The sequence below is a fragment of the Marmota monax genome, unplaced genomic scaffold, assembly GCF_021218885.2.
Source record: "Marmota monax isolate L192 unplaced genomic scaffold, Marmota_monax_Labrador192_F-V1.1 WCK01_AAM20220418_F8-fsc00001, whole genome shotgun sequence".
Taxonomy (NCBI): domain Eukaryota; kingdom Metazoa; phylum Chordata; class Mammalia; order Rodentia; family Sciuridae; genus Marmota; species Marmota monax.
Window position 1 is genome coordinate 37,240,625 of NW_026693777.1, and position 15,442 is coordinate 37,256,066.

General features: G+C 41.1%; 1 protein-coding gene across 3 annotated transcripts in view; it reads right to left on the reverse strand.

Moving 5' to 3' along the window:
• Window positions 1–3,100: 3,100 nt before the first annotated feature.
• Window positions 3,101–15,442, reverse strand: part of LOC124104744 (neuroendocrine protein 7B2) — a 76,925-nt gene continuing 64,583 nt past the window's right edge. For 2 of the 3 annotated variants that reach the window (XM_058584669.1, XM_046461836.2), the window contains 3 exons: window positions 14,524–14,633; window positions 7,424–7,477; window positions 3,101–3,646 (listed from right to left, as the gene is read on the reverse strand). In XM_058584669.1, coding sequence (XP_058440652.1) covers window positions 3,551–3,646; window positions 7,424–7,477; window positions 14,524–14,633 — 260 coding nt within the window. In that variant the 3' untranslated portion in view covers window positions 3,101–3,550. Of the gene's footprint in view, window positions 3,647–7,423; window positions 7,478–14,523; window positions 14,637–15,442 lie in introns of all 3 variants that reach the window. The other variant, XM_046461835.2, reaches the window with a different exon arrangement.

A 15,442-nucleotide genomic window follows, 5' to 3' on the forward strand; every position in this document is an offset into this window, starting at 1 on the left:
AGAATGCTCAGAGGTGAAAAAATTGGATTATGAAAGAGTTCTAACCTAGTCAATAGATTAATCTATTGATAGGGATTCACTGGGTGATAACTATAGACAGGCAGGGAGTGGCTAGAGAAGGAGCTCATTGGGGATGTGCCTTTGGGAGTTATATTTTGTCCCTAGTGAGTCAAGTGCTCTTTCCACTTTCTGTTGTCATGGCCTTCCTCCGCCACACCCTTTTGCCACAATGTTCTGCCTCACCTTGGACCCAGAGCTATGGAGCTGGCTGTCTATGGACTGAGACCTCTGAAATTGTAAGCACCAAATAAACATTTCCTCCTCTAAAATTGTGCTTGTTAGGTCTTTCGGAAAGAAAAAAAAAACAATTAAAACGTTAGGTATGTGCTTGAAAAATTATTAAAAAACAAAAGAGCTGCAGCTGTAGTTCACTCTGAGTGCATGGAGTGTCCACATTGATGACAATGGCCCACTAGACCCCTTGCAATTCAGATGCTGTGGTGAGTAGTTCCCCCCCGCCTTAAGTAATATTCATCCTGATACCAGACAGACTCCCATCTCCCTAGAAAGGGCTGCAGGTGAGGTTTGGCTAAACCAAGAGGTCATTCTTAGGTGTCAAAGGACAGTATCTATTTTGTTTTGTTGCATTTTATTTTGTGATAATAACGAGATTATCAGTCTAGAAACAGGTGCTTTCTCAAGTATGGTGTTAACTATACTCTAAATGGGAGTTACTGTCACCCTACCTAGTCCCACCCCAGCTGCCTGTCCCAGGCCCCTATCAGTTTTATTTTCCACTCTAATTTACCTGTAATGCTATGCCCAAAATGTGGGTGTGGGCTCATCTGAGTACACTGCACTCGTTATTCATTACTTTTGCTGCTGATTTTCCCCTCTCTTATTGGTACCCCCAATATTATACCTAAATAAGTATTTTGTGTAAGTAATTTCATGAATAAACCCCAGAAGCAGTGCTTCCCAAGCATTTTCAACCCATACCCACTCTGTTCTCCCACTTTCTCATCTGTATTCACTCCAGCTGGGCAATAGGTGCAATGATTAGCCATGTCCTCATCCACCCACCACTAGTCCCCACAGTCCTCCCAAGAGGACTACATCTGATAATCTAAATGCCATTTGCTATTTTAAATATACACTCTCACTTTCTGGTTCCTCGTTTTCCTGGTCCAATGAAGTGACACTTTAGTGGAGATAGAGAGGACCCTGAGACTTGTGCTCCCTGGGCCCTAAGCCTGGGGCTGTGACTGATAATCTGTGCCATTCTCAGTGCTACCTTGTACCTCTAAAAGTTTTCCAAGGAAAAAGAAGAGAATGGATGTTTCTGCTGGCCTTTGTGCCTCGCTGGGCAAACAGGATGTCCTCCTTGCAGGCTTGCCAAAGGGACAGAATCTGTTCCAGGAGGTGGGAAGATGTGGGTGGGTGGCTGCTTCTTACTGTGTGGCAGTGGTTGAGGTACTGTAGATTGAGTGGATGACTCCAGTTTTCCAAGATCACATCACCTCCAGGTAGCTACCCAACCTAGAGAGACTCCCATCTCCCTAGCAGAAACACTTGAGCTCAGAATTTCTCCTTTCAGGAATTTCAGGTGGATCCGGGGACATTCTGCATTGTTGGTACAAATACATTTTGAAAAGCCATTTCTAGAAGACCCAGCCTGGTGACTTTCTTGGTAGGCAGAGGGTAGGGAGGGCATCTTCAGACAAATGCTGCAGAAAACACTAAACAACATTTTTTTCCTCTCTCTCTCGCTCCTTCCCTCCCTCTCTCTCTCTCTGTCTTCCTCCCAGCAAGCAACAAGAAGAAGCAATTCTCTTCAAGATTGCCCCATTGTAAACTCCTCTGGGGCAGCCTGTATCCTCATGCTGGGTAACTGCTCCTGGGGGCCTCCAGTGGGCTGTACCCACAGTGGGAGTTCAATCAGAACTGAGGGTTGATGGAGCTAGCCCCGTGTGCCTGCCATTCTGGCTACTGTACCACACATGTTCTTCTTTTGTTCTCCACATGTCTCTGGGGTGGTTACAACCGACTTCCTAGTTTCAAAGATCCTTGGCCGGAGCCTTGTGGAAAGGCTGATAGACTGTGACCTCTAAGTTTCCTTTCTTTTTCCATGAAAATCACTTTTCCTTCCAGACACTTAGGCCCCTGCCATCCAATTTACCAGCCCCCCAACCAAATTTTCTCTCCCATGGACCTCTCTGCTACTTCCTTCCACAATACCCCAGGAAAACTAGTCTACATTGTTATTTCCAGGCCAATGCTTTCCATAAACTACTCTTATCTTTTAACCTCTAATTTATCTTCTGAAAAATGGGGGACAGACTTCTTTGCAACAACATTGTCCAATCTCTGTCCTTGTAGATATGGATTGACGCTCTGAAAAAAAATATATGGTGTGGGAAATTTCAAATATATATCCAAATATAGAGATAGAAGTACAATGAATCCCCATATGCCTAGTACCCAGCTTCAACTGCTATCAATTTATGGCCAATTCTGATTCATCTGTACTCTAAATTCTCTCCCCTACAATCACTACCATTGGATTATTTTAAAGCAAATCTGAAACATCAAGTCATTTCATCTGAAAATAATTCAATATTTATCCCTAAGAGATAAGGGTTCTATGGAAAAGAAAAACAGACTTAGTGCCATGTAACAACTAAATAGCAAAAAATATTCAGTCATTATTCAAACTTCCCCAGTTTTCTGATCAATGTTCGTAAAATTTGACTTGAGTTCAAATACAAATAAGACCTACACACATTTTATTTAGTTTATATGCCTCTACAGCCCTTTAAAAATCTATTATTTCCCATGGTGTACTCTCCTGCCATTTATTTATTGGAAAAGTTACTTGGCCTGTAAAGTCTCTCTATTCTGGGATTTTCTGATTATTCCCAGTGGTGTGTTGAGTATTCTCAGTTCTACCATCTGTAAAGTGGGGATAGCACATGCTCCATTTACTTCACAGAATTACTGTTCAGATCCGATAAGATCATGTATCTCACAGTGTTCTACTAAACAAAGAAAGTGTTTTTTTCATAATGCACTAAAAAACAACAACAACTTCACACACCAATGCTTGCATACACATTTATTAAGAAGCAGCCAAGTGAGATGTGTCAGCCCCTCCCCTTGAGTACAAACTTCTTTATTGGTGTGTAACAAGACCCAAGGGTTGGATGCACTACATAATCAAAATCAAATGCCAGCTTTTTACAGACTCAGCCAAAACAGCACAGCCCCAAACACCATTTTAAACTGCATGAAATCTGAGCATTTTGAAGTCTTGTTTTTTATTGTACTCAACTTATACATTTTAATTTTAATGTTCATTGCAGATCCACATAAAAAGGAGCTCTTATTTTAATTAGCAGAAAGCAGAGGTATCACTGTGAAGGACAATGCACATACAGCTGCTTCATCCATAATTATCTATATAAGAAACATGCTTCCATTCACAGAGGCTCTAATATTGCATGCAATAAGCAGCATGGGGGAGGGGATTCCAGCCAGCATCTTCTTCTCTTTACTCTGGATTCTTATCTTCTTCTGAAAAATGGGGGACCGACTTCTTTGCAACAACATTGTCCAATCTCTGTCCTTGTAGATATGGATTGACACTCTGAAAAAAAAAATATGGTTTGGTATTATATGTGAGCAACAGATATAACTATCTCAAAAAAGAAGTAAATGAGAACTGTTTCTTGCCTATTGGGTTAACAATAAGCTAACAATGATACCTCCCACCTACCAAGTGATTACTCCAGTGTATTATTTTATACCTCAGTGGCCTATGAAACACCATTTGACAGATTATGATATCATACAACCGCAGTTACTTATCAAATGCAATGCGGTCCTTAAATTTTTTTTTTTTTGGCATAAAAATTTGTGGCAGACCAGCTAATAAGCTCTTGCTACTAACTTATATACCAAGCCCTAGATTTTTTTTTAGAATCCATTATTCTATGGTCCTACTAAGGTGAAAAAGGGAATATGGGATGCATTCAATTATTGTACAAGAAGAACATTCTAGGGATTGATGGGTATCTCAGTGGTAGAGTGCATGTATGCTTAGGCCATGGATTTGACCCCCACTCCTCAAAAAAGGATGATTTTTCTAAAGTGGAGGACAGAGTAGCACCAAATGAGAATTGGCATCTGAAGACTGGGCAGAGATCATCCTGTGACTGTGAATGAAAGGTCATCAGGGCCTCTGGAATCCCTCTCTCAGAAAATTCAAAAGCCAAAAGAAAGAAGGAAACTATGGCTGTATCGATATCTCCTTTATTTTTGGATTCAAGATTCCATACTCTGAAATCTTGATATTCTGAATGAGTCAAGGTTTTCCCATTCTGTCTGCAATACATCTTTTTTTTTGGGGGGGGGGTGTTGGATTTGAACTAACAATTGGAGCTTTACAACAAAATCTTTAGCAAGCAAATTTTAAATAGTTTGGAAGATATTTGTTTATTGAAGTTGCCTTCCAGCAATGGAACCAAAATATAAGAAAGAAGCTATGGTTACAAATGATCAGCAATCTCATTGTATGATAAGCCCCATGGACAAATGGAAGCAGTTCACAGGTGAGTCTCTCTTTCCCATGGGAAATGGCCTGCCATTGATGCTCTTGAAAGATAAGCAGACATTCTCCAAAAGAAAATAAAAGGAACCTTATCCATAAACGTCCTTTCACATTATGTCTGATAAAATGAATGATTCAACTCACTCTTGCAAAAATGCATCATTAACAAGGTGAGAATTGCAAAGTGAGCAAAGTCCTCATATATTTGAAAAGTGATGTCACAAACAGACAATCATCTCTAAAATACTCTTTAATACTTTTGGGGTATTGTCAACTAGAGCGATCTGGCCTACCCTAGGGGATAGTATCAGTATCTTGGGGTAAGTGGAACACTGGACTGTAAAAGCACATTCAATATCATATTTTCTATTTAGTAATAGCATTTATTCTGAAAATTGTAACATTTTAAAAGAATATGAGATGGTCATGTTTATCAAACATGGGATTAAAAAACCAATAAATTGCATTAAATAAGATAAATAGTAAATATTGAATATTAACAAGATATAGCTTAAGAGAAAAAATTTTTCAAAGTCATCTAAAGGTGAATTGATCTTTTTTTTTTTAATGAAACAAATAGAAAGTAAGTAAGTATAAAAGTCACATAAAGCCACCTGGCACTCAGCTGGAACTTCAGGGGACTCCTTCTTGATAAGGGACTTTTGTGGAAAAAAGTTCCACTGTCCAGACCAAGAAATGTCAAAGGCTGAAGGTAAGGGGAAGAAAATTGAGGGGGAAAAGGAGTCATCCCTTAAACTTTTGGGATAAATGTTTCACTATTAGGATTAAATCCAACACTTCAGAGTAATAATAATAACAAGCTTTGGTTTTAATTAGGTCCTGAACTCAAGAGTGTTTATGTATTTATCTTCTCACTTGGATGAGAGACTAGTTAGGCTACACAGAGAATCTTATTTCCATTTCACAACTGGAAGAGCCACGGGGAATGGATCCTTGCTTGGGCTGTCCTCTGGAAACTCACAGCAGATGCTTAGCTTTACTGGAGCAAGCCTTGATTTTTCAACAAAGCAAGCCCATAATTTCTCCCTATTGATTCATACTCCAGGGAGTGTCGAAGGTCTTCACTCAAAATGGGAATACCTCAAGTTGGGAACATCCTGATGAGGGGACAGTAGCTTCTGTTTCCCCAACAGTTTGAAGAGGCCCAGGGCTTATGGCACGAGAATAAGTCTTTATAAATGCCTGAGAATAGGAAGAACTTGATACTTTTGGGTCAAAGTGACCCTTATTTTCCTAAATTCTACCCCTTTCCTATGTGGAAGACATTGAGGCCAAAGTAAAATGCGTTATAACATGTGTCTTAGCCAGATTTCTGAGTTTTGGTAATCACTGCTGTCTTGGAAAAATGACCTAGATTGTGACCCACAGTCATTCACTGAGTCAGGGCTGAAAGAATGGTAGGCCAGAAAGTCCAGCCGATTAAAGCTGCATGCTAAGTTATTCATTTTGGGTCAGTCGCTGGTCTTATTTGGAAATGTCCTTGTGCCATGGGGAGATATTCCAGCCATCTTCCTGGTAAATTATGTGTATTCTGAGCTCCTAGAATAGAATTTCTTGATGTTCTCTCAAGAACACATTACAGCCTTCCTATCACCATCTGCCATTGGAAGCTGTAATCACTAAGAAAAACCTCTAATAACCCCATTAACTCTCCCAACCAAGATGTGTTTCCAGATGTAAGAACTTTCTGCTTCTCACATAGGAAACTGGCTGTGGGTAAGCACAGGGGCTTTAACTGTCTGTTGCAGGAGCCTAAGGATTAATCTTGAGGCTGGATAATCCACACCTCTTAAAGCACTCTCTGACTGACTTTGGCAAAACTATTCAGAATGGCTATAATTAGCACTGTCCAGATTCCCAAATTTTGCTAGGATCCAGGTAACTGCGATTCTGAATAAACCATACTCCTGTGGATGTATGGTTTCATTTGTATGTTTTAATTAAAGTGATTAGTATTTTGTAGTACTTTACTGTGTAATAATGCGATTTTCCACTTCATCTGATCAGGAAAAAAGAGACAAGTGCCCAGGACCTTCTATCTAATAAGGTACCAGTGGATTAACAGAATACACAGATAGATCACTTATCATGTCTCCATGCCATAAAATGCAATGGAAACTCGAAGCAGATTCAGCGTTCAGCTTTACACAAGGTGACCACATACAAGTGACTAGGCAGTAGCTAAATGTAGAGCACCCAGACCAAGGTCCCACCTTGGGCAGCCCTGGGATAATTAACAACTGAGCCTTCAGTAAACTCAGCAGTCAGCAAACCAACCCCATAGGTCCAGTGGGTTTTATATCCATCTGGTTAGGCCACAAGAAAAGATATGTGTAAGGAATGAAGTTTGACTCATCTCATCATTTGCTCCCACACTCCTTTTGACTCATGGCTGGAGCATGCAGTTCAACACTTCCTTTTTCTTGCCTTGTGTTTTTACCTAATTGAGGCAGATATGTGAGCAGTCTCCTTCCCTGGCCCACAGACCCTTCAAGGTAAGACAGAGCCTCGGGTTCTCCCTGCATCTCCCACCCAGCTGGGAGGGCTACAGTGCACATTTCCTGTCTGGATGGGAGGTTATGGGCATTCCACTGAAAATTGTGTGCCTAAGCTTGAAGAAGCCATCCCAGAAGCCAAGGGTGGACTTTCTGGGCATGGCCCTTGTCACACCGGACCACTGTACTGTTCCTCAGGATTCTGCTACTTTCCAGCAACTGAAGCCTCCAGCTTGTCAACTGCCCCATTCAGAATATGCAAGACATCCCAACACCACCCCAGCAGACCATGATTTACCCTCCGCCTGCGTCTCTGTCCTCCCTTCATCTTCTCGTAGAGGAGTTTCTTGTTCTAGAATGGGGAGAAAAGAAAACATCAATGCCGGAAGTATGGATCAAATTTGGCGAATGTCTGTTTTAAAAGCAATACTTGGTGTGTGCCCTGGATATTTGCATACACATATTTTGGAAACAAAGCTAGATGAAAGGAATGTCATGTAGAACGATAGACCACAAGAGAAAAGCGGGTGGCTGTGCAGCTTTTCATAAAGTCCCCTGCAATGCCCTGAGGCACAAAGTGTCATCAGCAATCCCATAAACAGGAAAGCATGACAGTCCAACATACCAGGGCGCTGGAACCCCATCTCCTCACTGTGAACAGCCTTGGATTAAAATAAATAATTTTATCTCAACATCCAACTCCCCTTTTTATGAACTGTGCACATACATAAACTGTTCTCAAGAGCCGTGTCTGACTATTAACATCAAACCCTGTGTAAATAAACGGACGCTGACTTCTGCGGCCATCCCTTCTGTGGCTCCAGTCAGTGGCCCCAGTCAAGACAATCAGAAAGCCATTTGGTCTGTAACATTTTTATAATAGAGTGAACCTTTTAAAAACTGCCAAAAAAACTTCTTGGCAGAAAGCAAAGTTATGTTGGGGCAGGGGGAGGCTCCATTACCGCAGTTTGTATAAGTGTTTCCACATATTGCTGTATTTCAAACACACAGTGGACTTAAATGAGCTCTAGAATATCAGACACATGCTTCACAGATTTCCTTCTATTGAGATTATAAAAGACAGAGCACTTGACCTGAAGGCAGAACGGGAGAAGGGGATTTGGGAGTTTCACTTGTGTTGTTTTATTTATTTGGTTTTTTAATCAGAAGGGAAATAATGTACAAAAGAGGTGATTCATCTTGCTCTAAGTGAAATACCTTGATATTGACTTTACAAAAAATAAAAGGAGACGACAGAGTTCTGGAGAGGAACAAGTTGATACAGCACTTGTATCCTCTGGGCTGTCTGGTTATAAAGGTTTTTTTAATGGTAGATTTGAAAGTGAAAATGACAAATGCCAAGAATGAGCTTCATCATTTTATGTTCATTAAAATCTACCCCACCTGCAATTGACAATGCATATTCCTGGCCCAACCTCAACTATGCAGGGGCTGAGCCAGGAGTGCAGGAGCCTTCACTGCCAAAACCCAAACTGGCTGTGGCCTCTACCTCCTGCTCAGCTGGGGGATGGATCAAGTTAATATCAGAAGGGAGAAAAGACAGACCCGCTGATCGTTCCCTCAAGGCAGGAGGATATTGCAGTGGGGCTCCCTACCGTCTGTGAATGTAAACAACTTATAATGCACAGAGCATGTCCTAGGTGTTCCTTCCAGAGCTAAGGAAGGGAGGCTGTGGGGAAAGCCGGTGAGAACAGGCACCACTGTGTTCGGCTGCCTGAGCTAGAGGGAGCACAGAGGGACCCAGAGCTGGTGTCATAGGGTAGAATGCCAATCAGCTCTGGCACAGTTCCTCAGGGCCACCATCAGGGTAACTAACACCAGCATTAGTTGAATCTCTTATAGAAGATCTCAGGGCAGATGACACCCACAGAAATGCAGAAGGGCTGGCAAGTCTTCTTCTCAAAGAAGGTTTCTGCATTTCCCTCAGAGCTGGGGTGAGAACTAGCAGGGTATTCTTCCCCACCCCTGCAGGGAAGTGGCTGGAGCATTTGCCTCTATCCCTGCTATTGTCTGGATTTAATGACAGGGATTGGTAGGTATAGTGTGGGTCAAAAACATAATTTTAAAAAGCTGGATTGGGCACCTGTAATCCCAGTGGCTCAATTTAATGAGGTTCTAAGCAACTTGGTGAGACCCTGTCACAAAATAAAAAATAAAAAGGGCTGGGGATATGGATCAGTGGTTAAATGCCTCTAGGTTCAATCCCTGGAACTAAAACCAACCAAATATTTAAAAAAAAAAAAAAAACAGAATGAATGAGAGAAAATCAGCTACCTCTCTTGATACCTATTGGAGAAGAAACAAGTCACACCTTCTGATACCCATTCACTGTGATTCTTTGAGTAGTGGGGAGCCTGCTTTTTATGTGAGTAGTGGGTTTAAGTTCATTAAAAGGGCTTTCCATTGTGCCATCAATATTTTGGACATCTGCTCAGTTCTGGGTTTCATATTCCATTCCTAAATGAAATGGGGGTTGGAGGGGCTTCTTGGAGAAATATCTGATTCCAGGGTTATGGCAGGGATAGTATGAGGACAAAGAAAATTGGAATAGTTCATTCGGTTAGCAAACAAGGAAACACCCAAGAAAATGATAGAGTCATGTTGGAAAGAAAGAAAAGAAATCAGCCTGAAGGGACTCCAACTGACCAAATCTAGGACAGTTCAAACATCAAAATTAGCAGTTACAGGAATGTATGCTGATACTAAATAAATAGCATACCTACAGACCGATGATAGATGATAGATAGATAGGTAGATAGATGGATTGATAGATAGATAGATAGATAGATAGATAGATAGATAGATAGATAGATAGATGAAAGACAGACAGGCAGAAGGGAAGCAGGGAAAACACTTGCTTAGAGTAGAATGCCAACTAGTAAATTCAGAAAGAATAGGAGAGTAAGAAAATCACCATTTTGCAACCACCATAGTAATAGCTGATTCTGGGAAGCATCAGCAGTGGATACTAAATTGGTTGGTTAAAATTTGAATGGAGAACAGAATATTTACACAGTCTAAAAGTATTTTCCCACAGAGTAACTATTCATTTCAAAGTGGAAAATGATGATTTTACACTAGAGAAATGTGGTAGACAACACTTTAGCAAAGTGAGCTAAGTTAAAACCACCAATTGTGGGACCAACTGCCATCATGTGCTTCCCTGGTGTAAAGTACATGGATAGCAGCAGGCATGACTATGCAGAAGCTAAAAAAAGTTTAATGGATGTACAGGGTAGAATGGTTATCAGAGGGTGGGAAGGGTGTAGAGAGGGGAGGTGGAAAGAAGATGACTAATGGGTTACAGGGTGCAGTTGGATGGAAGGAATAACTGCTAACATTCTATAGCACAGTAGGATAACCATGGTTGACAAAAATCCATACATATTTTAAAATAGCTAGTAGAGAGGATTTTGAATGCCACCAAAGAAATGATTACTGTTTGAGTTGACAGATAAGCCAATTACCCAGATCTGAATCATCACGCATTAGATATGTGACTTGAAATGTCCCACCGTACCCTATAAATATGTATAATTATTTATGTGTCAAATGGAAAATTTGAGGTACAAATTTGTCTTGTACGTATGGTCCTAAATTCTAATCTTTGGCTCTGACTACCCTGTATAACCCTGGGACAAACCCCAACTGAGGACATTCGACTTTTCAAACAAGTTGAAATCATGAAGGCCAATGAAAGTCAGGGAGGGTTCTTGACCCTCGTTTGTCCCGTAGCTCAGACTCCAATCAACTAGTGGTGAAAAGGTGTGCAAAGCACTTGGAAAAGAGAAGCATTTGCTTTTTGAGACAGCTTTTTCCAAAGTGAAAAATGCTTAGCAGTTAATGTGTAAAGAGGACAGGACTGACATCATCAGCAGCCAGCCACTGGTCACAGCCCCTCAATGTTGTAGTTACACATGCTGCCTGAAGGGCAACCAGTCCTAGATGGGATCCTTAAAGATTGCTGTGCGGGACACATTATGAGCGATGAGCTATGAAAATACAGACGGCTTCTCATTGTATATTGTATTTACTATTGTATTGTATAATATAATTACTATTATTAGTCACCAATGTATTCCCATTATCTAACATAGAGCCCAGAAGGCGTCTGATGTGCATTTAATAAATGTGTCTTGTTGCATTAACAATGAGAGAGGCATGCAGGAAACAGGACAGACACTGATTATTTGTAATATGTGAATCACTGCTAAAGATGTAGCTTAGCTCCAGCTAATGTCAAAAACAGGGGCTACTAGCACATAAAGAAGCAGGGTTTTGTGTTGCAGTTCTACTGTCAAAGATATTTGCTTTATGAACTTAAAGGATAGTTGAGCTGAAGACAAGCTTGAGACTACCCTGTATAAGTGAGGAGGCAAGTCTGTGTGGTCCCAGTTTAGAAGGGCAAGACAGACTCATTCAGACTTCCATGTGGAGGCCAAGCAAGTCCTATTTTATTGCTGGGTGGTAATTATAAAATAAACAAGGAAACTTAAGTTCACACAAACACATAATTATAGTTGATAAAAGGTGTTAAACACTGTTCCTGGTCATTGATCTATGATCTTACTTTTGTCTTGTACGTATGGTCCTAAATTCTAATCTTTGGCTCTGATGCAGACAAAGAATGAAAATGAAGGAGAGAAAAACAAGTCAGGATTTAGAGAAGGCAGAAAAGAGAATAAGGGAGAGTGGTTGGCCTCTTACTGGGAGTGCATGGAATATAGTGAGAGAAATCTACAAAGGTTTTGAAGAGGAGGTAATCAAAGTTGGAAAGTGGGAAGTTTCCCTCTCTCTCACTCCATCACACCACCAACTAGGCTCTTTGCCCTCACTTGGACCTTCTCTAGATCTCCTTTCTTCCTTTTGCTCATTTGCGTCTCCCAATTAGGCTGGATACCTTCCCACCTGGGACTTCAGTGCTACCTTCACTAGTGCCTTCACTTCCTTCATGGCTAGCATGTCAATTAGTCACACTGGACCTCAGACCTGGGTCTTGTTTTACCCTTATCCTCCATCTTTCCCAGAATTTCCCTGGTCATAGGAACACGCCTGGGATACGAAGCTAAACAGGGCTAAGCTAAATTTATTTGCATGCCATTCATCTCAACAACAAGATTAATCTTTAAAAAAAAAAAAAAAAAAAAACAGTACCATGTCTTGATGAATATCGTATGCTAAGTACCTAATAGTACCTGAAACAAAACAGGCTCCATAGCTTCTGTTTCCTCCTTGGTGAACCTGGCCCTGGCTTCAGTTTGGCAATACTTTCCTCTCCGTTGTGGACCCCATCCTGGTGCTGTTTCATGATCTTCCACTCTTTCTCTCCCTCTCTCTGCTCCCTTCTTTTGTTCCCTCTCCCTCTCTTCTCCATCTCTTTAAAATGTTTCACTAAAACGCTACAGAAGGAAGGGAGGAAAGGTTCATACTACCCATTTCAAATCGACTTGGCATCTCTCATCTTTCCTCCTCATGCATTTACACCATATAATAATTCTAGTTAGTTTGCCCACTTTGAAATATCATGGATTCTCACCTTCTTCACTGTATTTACAGCTATCACAACTAGAATCACTTCTCCTATTTTTTCTTCCTGTCTGTAGTCTCTTCTCCCTCTATTTTGTCTTTTAATAATGCCACCAGGACAACTTTTATAGAAGGGTCTCATGATTGCAGTATTCTATTTGAGAATCTCCAGATATTTTTCTGTTCAATTCAACATGTACCAACTCCACTAGTAGGCTTGGAGAAGGCTCCAGAAAGCAATTCTCCCTAACAGAACCAGAGAGAGAGAGAGAATGAGAGAGAGAGAGAGAGAGAGAGAGAGAGAGAGAGAGAGAGAGAGAGAGAGAAGAGAAGAGAAGAGGGCAAACTGGAGAAGAAAATTAACATAGGAGTATTTTTGCTTTGTTGCTTCAATTTGTGAAATGTGTGTATGTTGAAGGCAGAGGGAACTATTTCCATGCAAGGTTGAAGCAAGATGCTGGAAGAAATGCAAGCGGTCATTAACCAGGAGGGATTTCTTTTAGTAAAACGCTACAGAAGGAAGGCAGGGAGTTAAGGTTTGAAATCTCTCAAAAGGCTAACGACTTTGCTTCCCAATGAAGTAGGAAGCCAAGTCATTAGCCAGTAATGAGCTGAGAGTGAATCGAGGACTTAGAAGGGCTTAGGCAATTTGGAAATCTGCCCACACACTCATTCATTCCCTTGTTCTACAGAAGTACTGACCACTTGACTATTATATGTGAGTTGACCCTGTTAAGTGTTCCCCCACTGTCCTCACAGGACTTGGGCATTTGATTGCATCAGTCCAGTCACAGGAACCTAGACAGGTCCTGGTGCAGTTTTACACGTGTGTGCAGCAATATTCCAGCCTGTTGGGATCTCCTTGAATCCCAACTCTGTCATCCAGGGTTATTGTTTACAACTTAGTGTCATCCTCTAAGGATCTAATAAGTACATGTTCTATATTTTTATTTCAAATATTGGTAAAAATATGGAGTGGGGTAGTGCTAAGACATGCAGGATACCATGTAAAAATCCCCTTCCATCCTGACATGGATTCTCTAACAAGCTCCCTCTGTTGCCTAGGCTGCATCGCTCCACCTCTTCCAATGGGAGATCATACATGATCTTGTCAAATACTTCACTGATGTCCAAATGCAGCATGCCCACTTCACATCCCCCATCAAGCTGGAAAGTACGTGAAGGGTGCTGGCAAACAGAAGAGTGTGGTCACATTGACGAGACTTGTTTTTAGCACCCCGGTACCAAGGGCTCATGATTTCTCTTTCAAAAGTGTTTATTATAAACAACTTCCTTAACCGACAGCAATACATACTTACTGGTGACTGGCACCAACCATGCTCACTGCTACAATACATTGGGAATTTCTCTTTCTGTAAGGCTTACATATGTCTGTTTCAAAGCTTGGACATCTTTTTCTCTTGATTCTGCAGAGATCATCACTCTTAGTTTAAAGATCAAATTTGCAAGTTTTCTAAGCACCTTTTTTAAAAAAAATCATTTGCTTTTGACAAAATTCTGTGAGTGGCCTGAAATACTGATGAAGCCCAAAAATGTGTTAGGATGTGGGCTGTGGAGAAGATCCAAGAAGGAGCCTCTGGAGACTATAGCTGATATGATCTGTTTTGGTTGCTGTCTCTTTGGATGGATTTGATATGTTGCTCCTAGACACATGAGTGTGATTTGGAATGATAATCAATTAAAGTCCCTCTCAACCAGAGATTTCTGGAAAAAAAATTTCACTTCTAAACAAGTTTTCTTATTTCCTTCTATCCATATTGCTCACCTCTGCCATCAGTACCTTTGGAGTACCAGAACACAAAATATACTAGCAGCTGAGACTTGACTTACCCACTTGCCCAGGCCTGGGTAATCGTGTTCCGGATCAAAAAGGTGCTGGTGCAACTGGAATTCCCGACTGAACTCTGCGGTGTCAGGGGTGTTTTCTAGACATCCATCATCTACTGCAAACAGCCAAAGGTTTTGAGGAAGGGCCACAGCATTTATTGTTATACTAAGAGTTAATTCATCAAAAACATCTAGACATGCAAAGGTCAGAGTCTATTTATATCATCAGTTATTCTAAGTTACTTTCCCCTGGTATCTAGTCTCCCTATTGGATGGGGACTACTTATCCCACATTTCTACTCCTATAGCAGAGATCTGTTGGCTGTTCATCAAAAGGACTTCCCTTCCCTCCTCAGTACATAACTAGGCTAATTTTCTCGTCTTGCTTTGCAATCAGGTGAAGTCATAAACCTGAGTTGGGAGCCAATAGATAGAATATGGGCAGAAGTGATATATTCCACTTCCAGACCTGGCCCATAAGAACCTCCTGCAATGCCCTATTCGGTCCTCCCACCATCTGTGGGTCTGCACACTGCATGTTGCTGAACAGGGCAATTGTGGGTGTCAAGTATAAAGATGGTAGTCTGGGGTGCTGAACCATCCACCCCCACCACACCCTCACCCTCCTCTGGCAGAACTTCACATGAGTGAGAAATAAATTTCTATTGTGATGAGTCACTAACATTTTTAAATCTTTTATAACACTAAATATTTCCTTAACTAATGCACTTTCATTCATCATGACTCACTGTTTTATCTTGAGTGAGCTCTTTAGAAACACTTTAGCATCTTTGAGAAAGTATGGTATATAATAGCAGCGACAATCCTCAGACAGTGCTGGGTTGTGAGTACAGTAGAAATGGCTGACAATTTAGAGTCCGTCAGATCAGAGCTCAAGGATCAAATCCCAGCTCATAAGACC